Source organism: Erythrolamprus reginae, chromosome 2 (genome assembly GCF_031021105.1).
Source record: "Erythrolamprus reginae isolate rEryReg1 chromosome 2, rEryReg1.hap1, whole genome shotgun sequence".
Lineage (NCBI taxonomy): Eukaryota > Metazoa > Chordata > Lepidosauria > Squamata > Dipsadidae > Erythrolamprus > Erythrolamprus reginae.
In genome coordinates this window covers 180,122,592-180,143,022 of record NC_091951.1, presented here as the reverse complement: position 1 = coordinate 180,143,022, position 20,431 = coordinate 180,122,592, and the positions used below count along the sequence as shown (strand labels likewise).

The 20,431-nt window shown below is 41.8% G+C and overlaps 1 protein-coding gene across 4 annotated transcripts in view; it reads right to left on the bottom strand.

The window, feature by feature from the left end:
- Positions 1–20,431, bottom strand: part of PAN2 (poly(A) specific ribonuclease subunit PAN2) — a 53,801-nt gene that overhangs the window by 22,308 nt on the left and 11,062 nt on the right. For all 4 annotated transcript variants that reach the window (XR_011558111.1, XM_070740648.1, XM_070740647.1 and 1 more), the window contains exons 4-17: positions 18,347–18,467; positions 16,967–17,044; positions 16,618–16,885; positions 14,964–15,306; positions 14,703–14,799; positions 13,335–13,454; positions 12,771–12,890; positions 12,067–12,195; positions 9,215–9,414; positions 6,616–6,758; positions 4,154–4,257; positions 3,479–3,577; positions 1,684–1,760; positions 1,136–1,277 (exon numbers count right to left, since the gene is read on the bottom strand). Coding sequence is in view for 3 of the 4 variants with exons in the window: in XM_070740648.1 (XP_070596749.1) it covers positions 1,136–1,277; positions 1,684–1,760; positions 3,479–3,577; positions 4,154–4,257; positions 6,616–6,758; positions 9,215–9,414; positions 12,067–12,195; positions 12,771–12,890; positions 13,335–13,454; positions 14,703–14,799; positions 14,964–15,306; positions 16,618–16,885; positions 16,967–17,044; positions 18,347–18,467 (2,041 nt within the window). In the remaining variant the exon portion in view is untranslated. The remainder of the gene's footprint in view (positions 1–1,135; positions 1,278–1,683; positions 1,761–3,478; positions 3,578–4,153; positions 4,258–6,615; positions 6,759–9,214; positions 9,415–12,066; positions 12,196–12,770; positions 12,891–13,334; positions 13,455–14,702; positions 14,800–14,963; positions 15,307–16,617; positions 16,886–16,966; positions 17,045–18,346; positions 18,468–20,431) is intronic.

The following is a 20,431-nucleotide window of genomic DNA, read 5'->3' as shown; positions in this document are numbered from 1 at the left end:
TGTCGGGAAATTTCTCCTTACTTCTAGGTTGCTTCTCCTTGATCAGCTTCCATTCATGGCTTCTAGTTTTGTCTTCAGGTGCTTTGGAAATGACGTTGACTCCCTCTTCTTTGTAGCAGCCTCTCAAATATTGGGAACACCACTATGATCTGACCACTAGCCCTCCTTTTCATTAGACTAGGCCAGATATTTGGACTTCAACTCCCAGAATTCCCCAGCCAGCAAATGCTGGCTGGGGAATTCTGGGAGTTGAATTCCAGATCTCTTCAAGTTGCCAAGGTTGGGAAACACTGGACTAGGCATATTCAATTTCTGCAACCGTTCTTCATATGTTTTAGCCTCCAGTTCCCTAATCATCTTGGTTGCTCTTCTCTGTATTATCAACATTTTTTTATATTGTGGTGACCAAAACTGATCCAAATCGCTCCAATTACCATGTAGGAAAAAACTTTACAAGCTTTTATTTGCAAGCTGTGTTAATATTTTTATGGTGGAATAAAAAACAAATACAGTGGTACTTCTACTTTAGAATGCCTCTACTTAAGAAAATTTCTAGATAAGAACCGGGTGTTCAAGATTTTTTTGCCTCTACTTAAGAACCCTTTTCTACTTAAGAACCCGAGCCCGGAAAAATTTCCCAGGAAATTTGAGAATGGCATGAAGGCCCGGCCAGTTTCCTGTCATTCCCCCTTTAATCCCGGCCATCTGGACTGCCAGGTAGGCCTTTTGATGGCACTTAAGGAAGCTTTGGCAGTCCAGAGCGAAGCATTTTCCTTTTTCTGGATGCTTGGACAGGGAATAAACTTCTGCCACTGCCCAGAGAAAAGAAACACTCCCTTTGCTCTGGGCAGCTGAGGAGTCACCACAGCGAAGGAAAGATGTTGGCTACAAAGCAAATGAGCGAGGAGAGGGGAGCCCTCACCTGCCTCGGCTTTTGAAAATTAAATACTTAATTTTTTTTCTGGGATAATTTAAGCATTCCCTCTTAAAAGTGGGCAATGGTCCTATGCAACACAGCCACTTGGCTTGGGAGCATTCATAAGAACTAGGATACCGAGAAAACATTTCATATTTAAGTCAGGTATAAGGAAAGTATTTTAAGGAAGTGCTTTCTTGTAAACAAATAATATTTTACTTCACTGTTTTGATCCCAGTTGTAAACCTCCAACTCCTTGTTCTTGGAGAGCTTCATCTTGATGGAATAAGGAATCCAGATGTTCTTTAGCTCTTCAATGGAGGTGTAAGAGTGACCCCCCTCAGCCATTCCTAGCTCCTTCCTGAAAGCAAAGCAAACACCAATCAATATCACAGAGATAGAAGGAATTATCAGTGAACAGGGCTGAGTAGCAGATTGATTTTTTTTTCCCTTTGCCCAAACTGCCAGCCAAAGAAATGAGACTGGTTAGTTCAGCGAGAAATAGCATTAATTATCTCATCATCCATTATTACAAATGGGCCGATTCCATAGTCTTTGTGCATAACTGCACTTTTCCATCTGCACTATAATTGCAATTTTACTGCTTCAGTGTCTTTCTCTGTCCTTAAGTTATATGTCTTGGTATAATTAAGAACAAGGTAGAAGTGGTTATGTATTCAATAACAAGGACTATCATTAAGGAACGGTAAGGTCAGGACAAACTGTTAGGAAAAAGTAGAGATTCCTTGGATAGAAGCGATACTTACCATTCTCCAACAGTTATTTCTCTACTTTTGGGGAATTCCAGGCAGCCCTTCTTCAACATCTTCTTCTTAAAAGCATGCTGTCAAAGAAAGTATGAACCTGAAGCACAGAAATCTAAATCTAAATTCCATAGATATTTAAATGCTTTTGTTTACCACCAAGTCAAGTGGATGTCAATAGATCAAGATTGGAGAAGTCCTCATTTTGCGGCCGTTCTCACCACCGTTGTGAAGTGTGGTTGATAATTTGGCAACCTGGTTGTGACATCAACCTGGTTTTCCCCCTAAAGGGGATCACGTGACCTTGGGACATAGCAACGGTCGTAAGTATGAGTCGGTTGCCAAAGGTCTGAATTTTGATTCCATGATGAAGGGGATGCTACAAAAGTCATAGGTGTGAAAAACGGGCGTATGTGGGGGTTTTTGGTGCTGTTGAACGGTCGCTAAATAAAAAGAGATGGATAAAATTGAACGGGTCCAAAGACGGGCTGCAAAAATGGTGGAAGGTCTTCAGCATAAAACTTATCAGGAAAGACTGAGTGAACTCCATCTGTATAGTCTGGAGCATTGATTTTCAACCTTTTTTGAGCCGCGGCACATTTTTTACATTTACAAAACCATGGGGCACATTGAGTGGAGAGGGGGGGCAGCTAAAAAAAGTTTGGACAAAAAAATTTCTCTCTTTTCCTCCCTTTCGCTCTATTTCTCTCTCCCTCCCTCTTTTTTCTCTCTCCATCCCTCTTTCTTTCTCTCTTTCTTCTTTTACTCTCTCTCTCTCTTGCTTTCTTTCTCTCCCTCTTTTGCTTTCTTTCTCTCTCTCTTGTTTTTTTCTATCTCTCTTGCTTGCTTGCTTTCTCTCTCTCTTGCTCTTTCTTTCTCTCTTTCTCTTTCTCTCTCTCTCTCTTGCTTTCTTTCTCTCTCTCTTGTTTTTTTTCCTCTCTCTGAGCTTTGCGGCACACCTGACCATGTCTCACGGCACACTAGTGTGCCGCGGCACACTGGTTGAAAAACACTGGTCTGGAGGACAGAAGGAAAAGGGGGGACATGATCGAAACCTTTAAATATGTTAAAGGGTTAAATAAGGTTCAGGAGGGAAGTGTTTTTAATAGGAAAGTGAACAAAAGAACAAGGGGGCACAATCTGAGGTTAGTTGGGGGAAAGGTCAGAAGCAACATGAGAAAATATTATTTTACTGAAAGCGTAGTAGATGCTTGGAACAAACTTCCAGCAGACATGGTTGGTAAATCCACAGTAACTGAATTTAAACATGCCTGGGATAAACATAGATCCATCCTAAGATAAAATACAGGAAATAGTATAACGGCAGGCTAGATGGACCAGGAGGTCTTTTTCTGCCGTCAATCTTCTATGTTTCTATGTTTCTCCAACTGCTTCTCAACACGTTGTATGGGGGGACACATTTTACTTCACTTTGCCAATTACACTTCTGGCTTATTCCCCAAGCTTCTAGCTCCTCAAGAATTTGTGTGGAGTCAATTAATATCTCTCTTTCTCTCTCTCACACACACACACAGACACAAAGTTAAGAAAGTCTACGGCCAATTTCCCAGAACACATCTTGATAACTGATCACCGGAAATTGACTTCCTTATTTTGGATTATCTTGAGGTCCTATCTGTAAAACTGGAGGCATTAAAAATGGAGTAAGGGTCTTGAATGTTCATGAAGCAGAGACGGTGAACTGCTTGCCAATGCATTGTTTGATGCCATCTGAGAGGGGATTGCATGTAAAGAAAATAATAGCAATGGAAAACAACGTACGTGTGCATCGCCCTACCTCAGCTTGCACCTTCCAAAATTCTGCTTCCTTGGAGCTGTTGACTTCACAATTAATGACTAACACATCTGGCAGACAGCGGATGTTGCGTGTCTGGACCTGGAATGGCACAGAGAGAGAGAGAGGAAGAGACGGATGTTGTTGTGTAATATTGACACAATGGCACAGATTTAAGGGGGTGCTGAGCAATACCACCTAGTTCCAGACAAGAAGAAATGAATGGTTTATTTTTAGGGATTGTACGCCACCCAGAATCTGAAAGGTGTGGGTGGCTTAGAAATCTAAAAAATAAATAAATTTAATTTTTGTAACTTTATTTGGTAATGCCTAATTATGGGCATGCTCTGATCAAACTAAGGATCACTATTTTGATCTTTCAGCAGTTGTATTTTCATAGAAAAATTGATAGCGAAATTAGGGGAGAGGGGGGAAATACTTTCCTCCTTTAAATTATCTACTTAGTATTTTATCATTAAAATTGATTTACCATAGATCTTGCCATAGATACTGGGATCATACTTCCACCTGGTCAGCTGTCAATCAAATGCACAATTCCCCTCCTCAAAACAATCCCAGATAGTATGGCTGTATGCTATATCTAAAGATTTATATGTATTGGTGTTACAGACCTCTTATGGCCTTGTTCTACCCAACGCTTCTTCCCTCATCACTTACTGTGGGTTGATACTTCTCACAGTTCTCACACCAGGCCTGAGTGTTCTGTTCCAGACAAATGCTTCTTTTTAATATCTGGGCAAATTCATAATCCATTATTTTATCTGGGAAAGATGGAAGCACAGAAAGAATGTATTGGCATGGCTGTAAAGATTAGAATTGGAGATCAAGCATCATGAGTCTGAGGTACATGAGGCAGAAAATGAACCCCGCTGAAGAAAAGTAGATGGCACCAAGAAATAGTTGCCTAGACCAGTTGAGAAGCTTGGTTCCAACAACTGTCTTCTCAGGAATCTTGAACTTTGTCACTATGAGCACCATCTTGGCAAGTAGCAAATTGTTTTAGGCCATTGACAAGAATCATGTATACACATTACAGTAGTCCTTCACCTATCGCTGGTGTTACGTTCCAGACCCGGCCGCAATAGGTGAAATCCGCGATGGGGAATTTATCAACTGATAGTACTTATTTAAGTATTTATATTGTACACTGTAATTGTTTGGTAAGTTTTTATTGTTTTAAGTGTTTATAAACTGTTCCCACACAGTATTTATTTTAGATACAGTACTGTATTTAAATACAGTATTTACAATTTTAGATACATTTTTTTTAAAAAAACCTGCCGATCAAGTTCGGCGTGCTGTTTAAATCTGCCGATCGACTTCCTCAGAAACCCGCGAACCAGCGAAGATCCGCGAATGATTTTTCTCATTAATATTTCTTGAAAACCCGCAATGAAGTGAAGCCGCAGTAGGTGAAGCACGGTATAGCGAGGGACTACTGTATTCACTTCTATCCTGGCATAAGGCCTAGGCTTGCTCTAGAAGGAAATAAATAAATTTGAAAACTGATTTTTGCCAACAATTTTTAAATTGTTGGCAAAATGTTACTTGATATTTTTAAAAATATGAGCAACCTATGGAAATATAAGCTAGCTACGGTTAATTAATTGCTTCAGTGTTATTGATATGATTGTTTCATGCATGCATACCACATTAACATAGTTTTTTAAGAGTTGTCTTCCTATTCTTAAAATCTCTTTTCTTTTTTTGCATCATGTGTTTTAAAATTCTGTGAACGAGTGGATTATGTTATTTTTTAATCAATCTCTTGGATCTGTTTGATAGATGAGCGTGGTAGAAATTATTTAAATTAGGGCAGACAAACTAGTCTTGTTTGCTCATGCAAGCAAAACATATTTTATCCAATCAACCAACCAACCAACCAACCAACCAACCAACCAACCAACCAACCAACCAACCAACCAACCAACCAACCAACCAACCAACCAACTGTATTATGCTCTAGAAACCTGGCACTGAGAAATCAAAATTCTTGTTTCAATCACTTTATGAACTTGGTATGTTTCTTACAGCACATTTATATTTAAGTATAAAATTAAAAGTATCACTATAAAATGCAAAATGGTTTGAGTAACAAGGTAAAAATGGCAAAGGGAGAAACTGCTACAAAAATCAAATAACAGAAACCCCCCCCCTCCCATTTGTTGCTCAGAATTTAACTTAGGCTCAACCAAACAAATTGCAACAACTAAATATCTGATATATGGTTTGAGATGTTAAGATTTATGAAGTTTGGTTAGCGAAATGAGTGAACATGTAGGAGATGAGTCCAAGGGAAGGGGCAAGCGTGTCATCACCTCTTTGTGCCCATAAGAGATCTTAGTCTAGCCCACCTTGAATTCCACTGACAGTTATCTATTATAATTTGCTTTGACTGTTAAGTTGTTCAGATTCTTGTAGAGAGCGTTAGCATGCAATAAAGCTGTAGTTATTTGAAAAGTCTTACTTCCAGATTTCTTGTTCTGACAGAATAGCTTAGAACTTTTCTAACAACTGACTGATGTTCTAGGAATAATTTTTAATTATATTTTTAAAAATTTTAATCCAATCTTTCTCTAAAAGATAGGGGTTGAGGCACTATGAATCACAAAAGGTACTTGTAAAACCTCAAGCATTTCACATTTGCTGCCCCATATTATGAGACAAATCTAGTTCCAGTCCACACCATGTTTACTCTATCATTATACAGTGTCCCCTCGATTTTCGCGGGTTCAAACTTCGCGAAAAGTCTATACCACGGTTTTTCAAAAATATTAATTAAAAAATACTTCACGGTTTCCCCCCCCCTATACCACGGTTTTTCCCGCCCGATGACATCATATGTCATCGCCAAACTTTCATCCCCCTTTAATAAATATTTTTTAATAAACTTTAATAAATAAACATGGTGAGTAATAATCTAAATGGTTGCTAAGGGAATGGGAAATTGTAATTTAGGGGTTTAAAGTGTTAAGGGAAGACTTGTGATACTGTTCATAGCCAAAAATAGTGTATTTACTTCCGCATCTCTACTTTGCGGAAATTTGATTTTCGCAGGCAGTCTCGGAACGCATCCCCCGTGAAAATTGAGGGAACACTGTACTTCTGAAACCCCTTACCATTGTTCTCAGGATAAGAGAGAGTAAACAGGAGAGTAGAAGAGACTCGGACTGTCTCTTTGCCACAGCGGCACATACTGCAATTCTCCACTTCACAGCTGAAAAGCTGCCCAATGACCGAGTCCCCAGAAGATCCAAAGTTGCTAGAAGAAACACAACTAGATCAGTAGAGCAGCGTTTCCCAACCGGTGTGCCGCAGCACAGTAGTGTGCCGCGAGACACTGCCAGGTGTGCCGCAGAGCTACGGAAGCTCCAGCTGGGCGGGGCGCTGCCGGTGCCGACCTGGAGCGCCCGCTCGCAGCTGTCCCCCGGCTCCTGCCCGATGCCACGGTTTCCGGCGCTCTCCTGCTGAGCCCCAAAGAAGGAAGGCAGGAAGAAGAAGGAGAGCTTCGTTCTTCGTGCCTTTTTCCCGCCTTCCTTCTTTGGGGCCCAGCAGGAGAGCGCCGGAAACCACGACATCGGGCAGGAGAGGACAGGAGAGAGCGCGGGCCGGGCGGGGGCGCAGAGGCGGGCCGGGGCTGGGGAGCGCGCGGGGGTTGCCCTTTTGGTTTGCGGCTGCAAGCGCGGCTCCCCGAGGCAGGCGGGCAGGCAGCTTCCCTCCCTGCGCCTTCCCTCCCTGCGCCTTTCCCTTTCCCAGCTGCAGCCGCACCCCCCCGGTCCCCCCGCCAGTGCCCTCCCGCCGGGCCCTGGCGTCGGCGGCAAGTGTCCTTTGGGGCCCGGCGGGAGGGCACTGGCGGGGGGAGCGGGGGCGGTGGCTGCAGCGGCCGCAGGCAGTCGCGGGGAGATGGCGGCGGCGAGAGGGAGCTCCAGGCGGCGGGAGCTCTCTCTCTCTCTCTCTCTCTCTCTCTCAGCTGACTGCAAGTGGGAGCCCTGACGGTGGCGATTGGACGTGCTGCTGGACGCCGTACTGCTGGCGCTGCGGGCTTGGCATATACGGCGTCCAACAGCACGTCCAGCTGCCGTCAGGGCTCCCGCTTGCAGTCAGCTGAGAGAGAGAGAGAGAAAGAAAGAGAGACATATAAGAGAGGCAGAGAGACAGCAAGAGAGGCAGAGAAAGAGACAGAGAGAGAAAGAGAGGCAGCAAGAGAGGCAGAGAAAGAGAGACATAGCAAGAGAGGCAGAGAGAGAGAAAAAGAAAGAGAGACATAGCAAGAGAGGCAGAGAGAGAGAAAAAGAAAGAGAGACATAGCAAGAGAGGCAGAGAGAGAGAAAGAAAGAGAGACATAGCAAGAGAGAAAGAGAGACATAGCAAGAGAGGCAGAGAGAGAAAGAGAAAGAAAGAGAGACATAGCAAGAGAGAAAGAGAGACATAGCAAGAGAGGCAGAGAGAGAGAAAGAAAGAAAGAAAGAGAGACATAGCAAGAGAGACAGAGAGATAGCAAGAGAGGCAAAGAAAGAGACATATAGCAAGAGACAGTGAAAGAGACAGAGAGAGCAAGAAAGAGAGAAAAAAGCAAGAAAGAGATAGCAAGAGAGAGAGAAAGACAGAGGAAGGGAAGGAGGGAGAGAGAAAGAGCAAAAAAGAGAGGAAGAAAGAAAGAGGGATGGAGAGAGAGAAAGAAGGGAAGGAAGGAAAAGAGAGAAAGAGGGAGAAATAGAGCGAAAGGGAGGAAGAGAGAGGGTTTTTTTGTCCAAACTTTTCTTTAGCCCACCCCCCACCCCCCACCCCCCCTTTCAATGTTCCCCAGGATTTTGAAAATATGAATAATGTGCCGCGGCTCAAAAAAGGTTGGGAAACACTGCAGTAGAGAATGTAATGAGACGATATCCAGGAGCACAAGGCCAAGGCAGACAGACTTCTGCTTATTCCCCCCAACCCAATAACTTCAAAGTCTACTAATGAATGAACCACAAAACAATAAGCCAGAACAGGTACACATCTAGAAGGATTGAGGGATACGTTAACTGCATACACACAGCTCAGACCAAGGCTGCAACAATTAAAGTTTAGCTCAATACTTTGCTCCATCAATATTCACTCCCCAAGAGCGAACTTCCTTCCTTGCAATAGTCCAGTGTTTCTCAACAATATTAAGATGTGTGAACTTCGACCCCCAGAATTCCTCAGTCAGCATGGGAATTCTGGAAGTTAAACATCTCACATCTTAACGTTTCTCAGGTTGAGAACCACAACAACACCTCAATTTAGAGATGTTGTTAGAGAACTGAAAATGTTAAGCAGCAAGTTGCAGAAATACACTGCTCAAAAAAGTAAAGGGAACACTCAAAGAACACATCCTAGATCTGAATGAATGAAATATTCTCATTGAATACTTTGTTCTGTACAAAGTTGAATGTGCACAACAGCATGTGAAATTGATTGTCAGTCAGTGTTGCTTCCTAAGTGGACAGTTTGATTTCACAGAAGTTTGACTTACTTGGAGTTATAGTGTGTTGTTTAAGTGTTCCCTTTATTTTTTTGAGCAGTGTATTTTATGATCAGTATATATATTGTACAACTCATTTTTCTTTGCTTGGTTATTAGTTCAAATGAATAATTATTAAATATCACTCTGACCCTTAAGACTTTTTCATTTTCGGAAGCACAGAGAGCAGATCAAGACAAGACATGGCAAGTGCATCACAGAGGGTTTGTTACCTGCACCCAATGCCTCGGTAAGCCTGAGGGCCTTCCTGCTCTTGAGTCTCCTGGTGGAGCTGGGTCAGAATGAATCTGTTCCAGCTTTGAATCAACCGGCCTAAGTTCACCTTCCCTTTAGCTTCATCCGAATCAGCCAAGATCAATCCCAAAGCAGCTGCTTCTGGGATGGTGCGGAAGGCACGCAGAAAATTACTCCCCTGAGACAAAGGAAGGCAAGAGAAAATTATATATATATATACAGTAGTACCTCGCGATACGAACCCCTCGTCATACGAACTTTTCGAGATACGAACCCGGGGTTCGGAAAATGTTTGCCTCTTCTTATGAACTTTTTTCGCCTTACGAACCCGCCGCCCGAACACCGAACCCAGAAGTTCGGCAAAAGTTCGGGTTTGGCGTTTTGGTTTGGGAGGCCATCGAGAAGCGCCGCCGCCTGCCTGTACCCTTTGCAGAAGAGCCGCGGAGCTCTCGGCCGGTCGGGAGGCTCAAACAGAGGTGGGGAATCCCAATAGGGAATTCCAGGGGCAGAGCTTTGACGTCACGGAGACGTCCTTCCTGGCTGGCCAAAACGGGGACTCAACAGTCTTTAGAGAAAGATAATGAATAAGTTTATGATGAGTGTCGGTATACGACATGGTCTTCCAAATTGATGGAGTGCAGGCTACACTATGTTGGTTTGCAGACTCTTTCTAAATTAGAGATCCTTGGTCAGATAGAATATTAGCGTGCTTGAGAGAAAAACGAGGCTTCTATTGCACCTACGGGGCATGAGGCAAAATAGGCCCAAATTGACTGGCAGTGGTACTCTCCTTCCTGTTTGCAAGGAATGCTATTTGTGGCAAAATCTTCCTCATCCTGCTAGATAGCATTATCCAAAAGTTTCAATGGACCATAGCTACAATGGGCACTTTGCCAAAACCTATGGAATGGAATTTGTCCTAGAGAAATATTTATTTATTTATTTATTGGATTTATATGCTGCCCCTCTCCGAAGACTCGGGGCAGCTAACAGCAATCATAAAACAGCGTACAATAATAATCCAATACTAAAAATGATTAAAAACCCATTAATATAAAAACCAAACATACATACAGACATACCATGCATAAATTGTAAAGGCCTAGGGGGAAAGGGAATCTCAATTCCCCCATGCCTGGCGGCAGAGGCGGGTTTTAAGTAGCTTACGAAAGGCAAGGAGGGTGGGGGCAATTCTAATCTCTGGGGGGAGTTGGTTCCAGAGGGCCGGGGCCACCACAGAGAAGGCTCTTTCCCTGGGTCCCGCCAAGCGGCATTGTTTAGTTGACGGGACCCAGAGAAGACCCACTCTGTGGGACCTAACTGGTCGCTGGTATTCGTGCAGCAGAAGGCGGTCCCAGAGATAATATGCTATAGTTGAAATAAACTGGGGTAAAAATCACAAAACGTAATGGAACTGAAATGTCGAATGACCAAACAATCAGGAGCCATCAGGATGAAGTCTGCAAATCTCTGGGTATTTTAAAATTGAATAACATCAAGCATGGGTAAGTTAAAAATATATGATTTGTAAAGAATACATGAAAAGAGTGAGAAAAAATGTGAACAATATGCTGGCAAGAAAAACAGTACAAAGGCAATTCCCACAAAAAGACTGAGGGGAAAATGGATAAAGATAAAACCCGGCAATAGCTTACAACTGTAATATTACTGAAGGCTTGGATTTGATTCTGCAAAAACAAGCAATTCAAACGAGTACAATCAAGCTCAGAATTTAAAAATTGCCAAATGATTCAAAGACCAGATTATGCAAAGTAGAAGAAACAGTAGACTACACAATCAGTTCATGCAAAAAGATTACACAAACTGATTATAAACAACGTAATATAGTTGTTAAAATGATTCATTGGAACATCTGTAAAAATTATCATGAGCCAGTAACGAAAAATTGATGGTAACATATAAGTGGAAAAAAAAAAAAGCTGAAAGTAGCGCAGGGTTTCCAAATACCAAAAAAAAAAAAAAAAAAAAAGGTCTTGATAATAAGACACCAGATTTAACTGTGGTTGAAAAGAAGAAACTGAATAATTGATGCAGCAACAGTACAGGATAATAGAAGACATAGATAACATCACAAAGTATCAAGATCTGACAATCAAATTTGAAAGACTGTGGCATAAACTGGCCCTACTGTTGTTAGTGCTTATTGGCACTACCGTACCAAAAAAATACTGGACGCACTGACAAAATTTCCAGCACAACCCCCCCCCAAATTTTATCATATTGCTTGAAGATTTACTAAGATTTACTAATGCAAATACTGGCAGTCAAAACAAAAGAAAATGTAAATATAGGCAAAGCCCACATATAAACAAACCAATACAGTACTGAAAATCAAGTGTAGATGTCTCTTAGCAATTCTTCTAACGAATTGCCATGCCTGAAACATTCACATTTTGACAAATGTAACATTTATCATTGTGTCGCAGAAGCCATAAATCCCTATTCTGTCCTACCGCTGTGCTGCTTGACAGATGTCAAAGAGTTTGCTCCTCCCAGATAGAAAGCTTCCACCTGGGATTGCTCTAACATACTATGCCTCTATGAAATTGACTCTTCCCAGCTGTACCCATCATATTCAGTTTTCAATAACTATAAACCAACCGATGAACTATAGGTCCTAAACTTGGTTTCTGGCTATTAATCATCATCCTTGCTCCAAAAGCTTAATAGAACCCTACACTTGATGCTCTTTTATAAAAGGTTTCTTGTGTTGTCTTCTAAATGACCTTTGATCAAAGCACCAAAGGTTCTGTTTGCTCCCTACCATCATGGAAAGATCTGATGAACATGAATATCTGTTTATCTTTACCTGACAAGGGTCTCCCCTGGACAAATCCAACATGTGGAATAAAAAACCCAACTCACAGCTGAGGCAGAATTCCTTCTGGCACAAATGATTCTGGACCAAACAGCGCACAGGCTCTAAGAAATAAAGAACCTATAAAGATACAATTGGAAAACATATAATTATAGCGGCCAGGATAGTATATGCACAAAATTGGAAAGGGGAAAATATTCCCAAAGAAGAGGAGGTTATTAAGAAAATTTTGGATTGCGCTGAAATGGATATGATGACAAGACGGTTAAAAGATCAAGAGGAAACATAATTTTATGAGATTTGGAGCAAAGTGTATATATGGATAAATATAGAAGAAGAAGTAAAAGTAAAAAGAATAGGTGAATAGTAGAAGTATGAATATGTTTTAAATTTTGTGTTGGATGTAGTCTATATATGAAGATTTATTATATAAGGTTAAACAAATTTCATTCAAAGTAATAAGTAGATTTAAAGTATTAATAATGTATTCTTTTTTCTGTATTGAAATTTATCTTCTAGAATAAGCGGGGAAATTGCAACCCCACTTTTATGTTAAATGTATGTTTGTTTGTTTTGTCTATTTTATGAAAATTAATAAAATTTATTGTAAAAAAAAGAAGGAAAACATATAATTATAGGAGGAAGAGGAATGTTGGCATAGGCATGGCACAAATAAGAAACAACACTGGGCTTACCTGGATCATGCAATTGCAGTAAGCATTTGGAATGTGGGGCTCAAGACCAGCAAAGAGTGTCTTATTGTAATGTTTGAAGTCAAAGTCTTCCAGGCCCAGCTTGGAATATTTTATTGTGACCTAAATAAGACAAGCCCCCCAAAAATGTTCTGGTGTGACAATCTTACAAAGCCACAAGGACATTACACATATATTAGCAAAACAGAGTAAGTCAGAGGCCTTCAATACTATTTTCTCTTTCACACATACTTCCCTACAGTGCCTTGCAAAAAGATCATAATTCACGAAAATTCTCATATCATAATCCCTCTTTCAATATTATGCATGTGATATTGCCATAGTAGCCGTAGATTATGACCTTAGATTTTTAAATTCCCCAGCTCAAAAATAGTGACAATCTAACAAAAGAAGCTCAGCATTTTTTTTCCAGATGGGGTTGAGACTTATCAGGTATGGTGCAAAAGACAGCTATTTTAATTTTTTTCTACCTCTGCACACTTGAGTATATTTAAAGCTTTCTCTAACGAAAAAGGTGAAGACTCTGAGCAGCACTTAAAAATGCACCTTCCTGTATTTCTTTGCCACCATATAGATCCGTGGCTCTTCTTCTCTTCCTATGGGGGATTCAGGGACTTGACTGAAGTTATCAAATTCGTTGTCAAGCTCTTTTAACCGGTAGGGAATCTGCAGAAAAGAGGAACAGCCCCATTTTCAGTTTGTCCGTTTATCTTTTTCTATTTTACATTTTGCAATGCCAAACAAAACAGATGCACAAAAATCATCAGATATAGTTGAAAATAACAAATCCTTCAACTCCCAAACCCGTATGGCTGTTTCTTTCTCCTTCCATCTGGCTCTAAACCACACACCAATGCCACACTTTTTGCAATTAAAGGAGGATGAGGAATGTTACATAGGCATGTCACAAATAAGAAACAACACTGTGCTTACCTGGATCTCATGCCCTTGCCCAAACTCAACCAGAGAAAAAGACCTTTTACAAATCAGATATCTCTGATTCCTAATTTGCAACAACCTGAGCCACTGTGGCCCCTGGTAACCTGAGAGCATTAATTCAGTATTATTTGTAGGATTCCCCACCTATAACTATAAACAGCAAGCTCTTATGAGGCAGTCATTAATACAGTGATACCTTGTCTTACGAACTTAATTGGTTCCAGGACGAGGTTTGTAAAGTGAAACGTTTGTAAGACGTTGATTCCCATAGGAATCAATGGAAAAGCGATTAATGCATGCAAGCCCAAAACTCACCGCTTTTGCCAGCCGAAGAGCCCGTTTTTGCGCTGCTGGGACTCCCCTGAGGCTCCTTTCCATGGGAAACCCCACCTCCAAACTTTCGTGTTTTTGTGATGCTGCAGGGGAATCCAAGCAGGGGTATCCCAGCAGCACAAAAATGGGTGCTTCGCTGGCAACAGAAGTCCGGAAGTGGGGTTTCCCAGCGAGGGGAGCCTCAGTGAAATTGCAGCATCGCAAAAAGACGGAAGTCCTCAAAATCCCACCTCCGGATTTCCGTGTTTTTGTGATGCTGTGATTTCGTTGAGGCTCCCCTCACTGAGAAACCCCACCTCCGGACTTCCGTTGCCAGCAAAGCGCCCGTTTTTGCGCTGCTGGTATTCCCCTGAAGCATCACAAAAACACGGAAGTCCGGAGGTGGTGTTTCCCATGGAGGGGAGCTTCAGGGGAATCCCAGCAGCACAAAAACAGCGCTTCGCTGGCAACAGAAGTCTGGAGGTGGGGCATCCCAGTGGCGGCGGCTTGGGTTTGTAAGGTGAAAATAGTTTGGAAGAAGAGGCAAAAAAATCCGGGTTTGTATCTCGAAAATTTGTATGATGAGGGGTTTGTAAGATGAGGTATCACTGTACTACTAATTTATAGCTCCCACCTAAAATGAGCAGGTCTCAAATTTGCTACCTGATTCCGGACTTTGGTTCTGGGGTTTGGAGCATATCCAATGAAGCCAACTTTCTTCATGGTCCGAAGGATATCTGCATCAACAGGTGGAGCTCGTCTGCAAAATAGGTAACCAATCATTTTTCAAATTTCTTTAACCATTCCTTTTAATGCTATGCTCCCCAAACAGTGACGAGGATACCACCAAACACCCCATCTCAAATGATGCTACTTTCACACAACTTCTATCCTCTTTTTACCACTCTTAGGTTGAAGAAGTACCTGGGTGCGGGGATAGAATTGGCCGCAGGCCAGTCAGACAGCAACGACTCAGTGGTCAGAGGTACAGGTATAAGCGACAAGGGCATGAGATCTTGGTTCCAGTCAAGGTGGGGCAGGGTATCCACGATGCAAGGTAAGGCAAAGTCAGTTTCCCGGGAGTAGGCGTTGAAGGTGATCTCAGGGGAATCAGCCCACAAGTGGACACAGCCTTCCGAGTCTCCAAAAACCATAGCTTGTTTGCTGGAGGACACATCGAAGCTCATTATTAGCTGACCCATTGTATTAACATGAAATATGTCAGCAGGATTGGCTAATCCAGTAGGTTCACAGAACTGACATTGACCTAGAACAGAAAACAAAAAAAAAGAAATGGATTCTCTCTGGATTTTTAACGTAACATTCCCCACATGACTTGGCTTATTTTCTAGAGCCGTGATGGCAAAATATGGCACATGTGCTAAACGTGGCACGTGGAGCTATATTTCCTGGCACACAAGCCGTTGCCCTAGCTCAGCTCCAGCACACATGTCGGCACACGCTAGCTGACTTCTGGCTCCTATGGAGGCTCTTAGAGGGCCTTTTGGGCTTCCAGAGCACCTCCAGGGGGGCAGGAGAGGGCGTTTTTGCCTTCCCCGAGCTCCATGAAAGCCTCTGAAGCCTGGGGAGGGTGAAAAATGGGTCTATGGGGCCCACTGGAAGTCAGGAAATGGGGGACCATGGGCACATGGAGAGGTATTGAGTATGGGTGTGGGCACTCGCATGCAATTTATTTATTTATTTATTTTATTTATTTATTGGGTTTGTATGCCACCCCTCTCCGTAGACTCGGGGCGGCTAACAACAGTAACAAAAAACAGCATGTAAATCCAATACTAAAACAACTAAAAAACCCTTATTGTAAAACCAAACATACATACATACAAACATACCATACATGAATTGTAAAGGCCTAGGGGGAAAGTATATCTCAGTTCCCCCATGCCTGATGGCAGAGGTGGGTTTTAAGGAGCTTACGAAAGGCAAGGAGGGTGGGGGCAATCCTAATCTCCGGGGGGAGTTGGTTCCAGAGGGCCAGGGCCGCCACAGAGAAGGCTTTTCGCCTGGGCCCCACCAAATGACATTGTTTTGTTGACGGGACCTGGAGGAGGCCCACTCTGTGGGACCTAACCGGTCGCTGGGATTCGTGCGGCAGAAGGGGGTCTCGTAGATACCCTGGTCCGGTGCCATGAAGGGCTTTATAGGTGATGACCAACACTTTGAATTGTGACTGGAAACTGATTGGCAACCAATGCAGACTGCGAAGTGTTGGTGTTACATGAGCATATTTGGGAAAGCCCATGATTGCTCTTGCAGCTGCATTCTGCACGATCTGAAGTTTCCGAACACTTTTCAAAGGTAGCCCCATGTAGAGAGCATTACAGTAGTCGAATCTCGAGGTGATGAGGGCATGAGTGACTGTGAGCAGTGACTCCCAGTCCAAATAGGGACTCCCTGTTCAATATCGTGCACGTGCACTATTTCGGCACTGGAGGAAAAAAAGGTTCGCCATCACTGTTCTAGGGTTATGTATTGAACAAATATGGTAGCATTCTAAAGTTCCAGCACAATGACGATCAAAGTTTGAGATCAGAGGACAATTCAGCTGGCTACTTGCCTGTCTGGGAGATGATGGCCAAGCGAGATGTGTAGGTAGGAATAAACTTCAGAAACAGAGGATCAATATGGACCTGTAGGGGTGTAATGGCTCGCAGCATGCGTAAATCATACACCTTGAGGAAACGATCACAAGCTAGGCCATTCATTCGACTGGAGAAGCCACACGTCACCAACAGGTTGCCATGGACGTCAAAATCGGACAAACTGCCTGAGTAGGCATCAAACTCATGTTCTACAGCAAAAGTGCGGAGATCACGCAGGGAGACCTAATGAAAAAGGCTAAGATATATGAGAATTGCTTATAGCTCTCAGAATCCAGGAGGTTGAAATAAGGAGATTGATATTACCTTTCCTGATGTGTGACCACAAAAGAAGAAACGGTTGGACTGTCTCATAATTGTAACTCCAGGAATTTCCACCGAATACTAAAACGGATAGATATACAGATATAAACTGGACTCTTAAAAAAACTTGGACAGGGAAAATTTAAGCCATTGCTCCTTTTTAACCAAAACATCCACTGACTGCCAGGAAACAGGTGTTGCTACACTACCATTGCAACCCTTTTTCCTTCTCTTCCTATCTGTATTGTGATTTTGTATTAAGATCTTATTCTTAACATCCAAAACACAGATAACACGTTTGTTTTGAAATATGCAATTTAATATACCCCAAATTCTTGTGAGCAGGGGGAGAGAGCAGAAGTACAGTGATACCTCATCTTACAAACCCCTCGTCATACAAACTTTTTGAGATACAAACCCGGGGTTTAAGATTTTTTTGCCTCTTCTTCCCAACTATTTTCACCTTACAAACCCAAGCCGCCGCCACTGGGATGCCCCGCCTCCGGACTTTTGTTGCCAGCGAAGCACCGGTTTTTTGCGCTGCTGGGATTCCCCTGAGGCTCCCCTCCATGGGAAACACCACCTCCGGACTTCTGTGTTTTTATGATGCTGCAGGGGAATCCCAGCAGTGCAAAAATGGGCGCTTCACTGGCAACGGAAGTCCAGAGGTGGGGTTTCCCAGTGAGGGGAGCCTCAGCAAAATCGCAGTGTCACAAAAACACAGAAATCCGGAGGTGAGGTTTCCCATGGAGGGGAGCCTCAGGGGAGTTCCAGCAGCGCAAAAACCGGCGCTTCGGATGGCAAAAGGGGTCAGTTTTGGGCTTGTATGCATTAATCGCTTTTCCATTGATTCCTATGCGAAACATTGTTTCGTCTTACAAACTTTTCACCTTACAAACCTCGTCCCGGAACCAATTATGTTCGTAAGACGAGGTATCACTGTATTAGTATTCACATTGGTGATAACAAGAACCAGTACTCTCTGAAAAATTATCACTAGGAGGGAACAGTGCAATGGTGGGTTGCTCCTGTTTCGGACCAGTTCCTAGAACCGATAACGGGGACAGAACTCTGCCCACTCACCTGGAACACTTCTGCGCATGCGCAGAAGCATCACACGCATGCAAGTACGTGCTCAAACCGGGGCAAATTAATTTAGAACCCACCACTGGAACAGCATTTCTCAATGAATTCTCTCTCCCTCTAACATGAGCTAAGTGGTATCTCTTCTGCTTTAGACACATAGTTTGTTTATAAGACTGAGTTAAATTGACATTTCAGTAGAAACTGTTCTTGCTTTCACCAGATATCTGTGTTCACCAGATACACTGTGCAGCAATCTGAGATTCTTAGGGTCAGTTCCACAATAAAACAACACGGTACCTTCTGGGTTTCCTGCACTGTGTTGAGGTCTATTTCAATCACATGGTTGGTTAAACCTCCAACAAGCAAAGTGCCAGGATCAGTCAGTAAAAGGCTGTGCATGTCCTCGTTTTCATCCATGCTTCAGGAGAAAAAGGGAACAGTTGAGGCCAGATCTGATTAATATCTTCCATTCACACATGCTTTTCTTATACCTTTTTAAGTAAATATAGACAATGTTGCATCACCACCAAAAAAACCAACACCCAAAAAACGCCTGTGGTCACCGTCACAGATATTGATGCTGCCCCTTGTTCTTCCTAAGAAAAGACAGGCTGTGAAATCTAAACTACAGTTTCTTTGGATTTTTCAAATAGGAGATAACCGGCTATGGCATGCAATGCATCAGAAGCATAAAAGGAAAAAGCCCACATCATGCTTCTGAGATTCCATCTTTTCTACCAGTCAACAACGAAGGACATTTTGTGGACCAAAATCCCCACTCAATCTTTGCATGGTAAACTACGGTACATGATTTCTACAATACAGAATCTCTTGTCTTATAAGAAGTTTTGGCTTTATCAAACTTGGGAGTTTACCGAAGATGATACTTAGATTTAAGTGGAAAGAAAGGCAACTTCCATATATGAAGTTGTTCTCTACAGTAGAAAAGCCTTTTGCTCTAAAAATAATGAATATTATGCTGTTACGCAATCCAGATTCAATAAGCTAAATAAATGAAGTGATTTTGCAAAAGTATTTATACTTACCATATATACACTGCCCAGAGCATACAGAGAACAGTTAAGAAATATGAAATATAAATAAATGTGGATTATTATTTTTTATATTTGATTAATTTAATCATGAGAGTAAGTTTAATTCTTCTTTCGCTTCATTATCATAATTCAACGTAGACTTTTACTATATTTTACTATTTTAATAATATATTAAAAATAGCACACTGTAGGGTGAACTCCATAAAATGGATGCAGTTTGAATAAAAAGGTGAGACTAGGACAAAAATTGTGGGGAGAATTCTTCAATGTGTGTCATCCTAAGGACATTTATTTGTTTGTTTGTTTGTTTGTTTGTTTATTAGATTTGTATGCCGCCCCTCTCTGTAGACTCGGGGCGGCTCACAACACAACAAAACAGTTCATAACAAATCTAATAATTTACAATTTAAAATATTTTTTAAAACCCATTATTAAGCAGACATACATACATACATACAGACATGCAATTTCAAGAAAGACCAACATCATGATTCAGTGCCTAAGTACCGGTATTGGTTTTTAATAATAATTTTATTGAACTTCAAAAACACTAAGGTAAAAAAAATCAATGCTAAGAAAAATATAACATAGTTATATAGTTTCAACCAAAAGTATCTTCCTTCTATATTTTATCTTTTATCTATCAGAAATAATACTCATCATTCAATTTTAATCAGTAAAACTGCATTAAGAGAATTAACAGGTGTGTGTGTGTGTGTATTAACCTTAAACAAATAAATCAATTTCACATTCTTTTCTTTTTTTCTTTACACAATAATTTCTCTAAAAATAAAGCCATAAATTCTCTTAGTTCCTTATTGTCAGGCCTGGAAGCCATCTTTTGTATTGGACTTTTAGGCCTGCCACAATTTACTACTGTGGGAAACTGGGAGAGGGGATTGTATGGAGTATGGGTGATACGTAGTCATAATAATATTATTTTCTTGAGAGTCAAGGCAATCTTGCCCTTCACCTGGAGGGTAGTGGTTAGGAAACATTTCCCATTGGGACAGAGCATTGATTGGAGCATGTGATGGACTTGTGGGTGCTGGGCAGGGACTTGAAGTTTCCTTTGGGTGAGGAAAACCTGGAAGCTTTCAGATTTGGGTTTTCCCAGATGTGCCACCATGACATCTCTAATAAAATGGAACTTTGAGGGAAGTCATGCCTCGGAGTCTTCTTTGGCTGGGGGTGTTACTTGAACCCTGACATATCTGTAAACAAATCTTTAAGGTCTCGTCATTCAATTTTAGTCAACAAAAATTCCATTAACAACCACCAGAAACAAAAATGTATTGAAAATCTCGACACTTAATCCCTTCATATA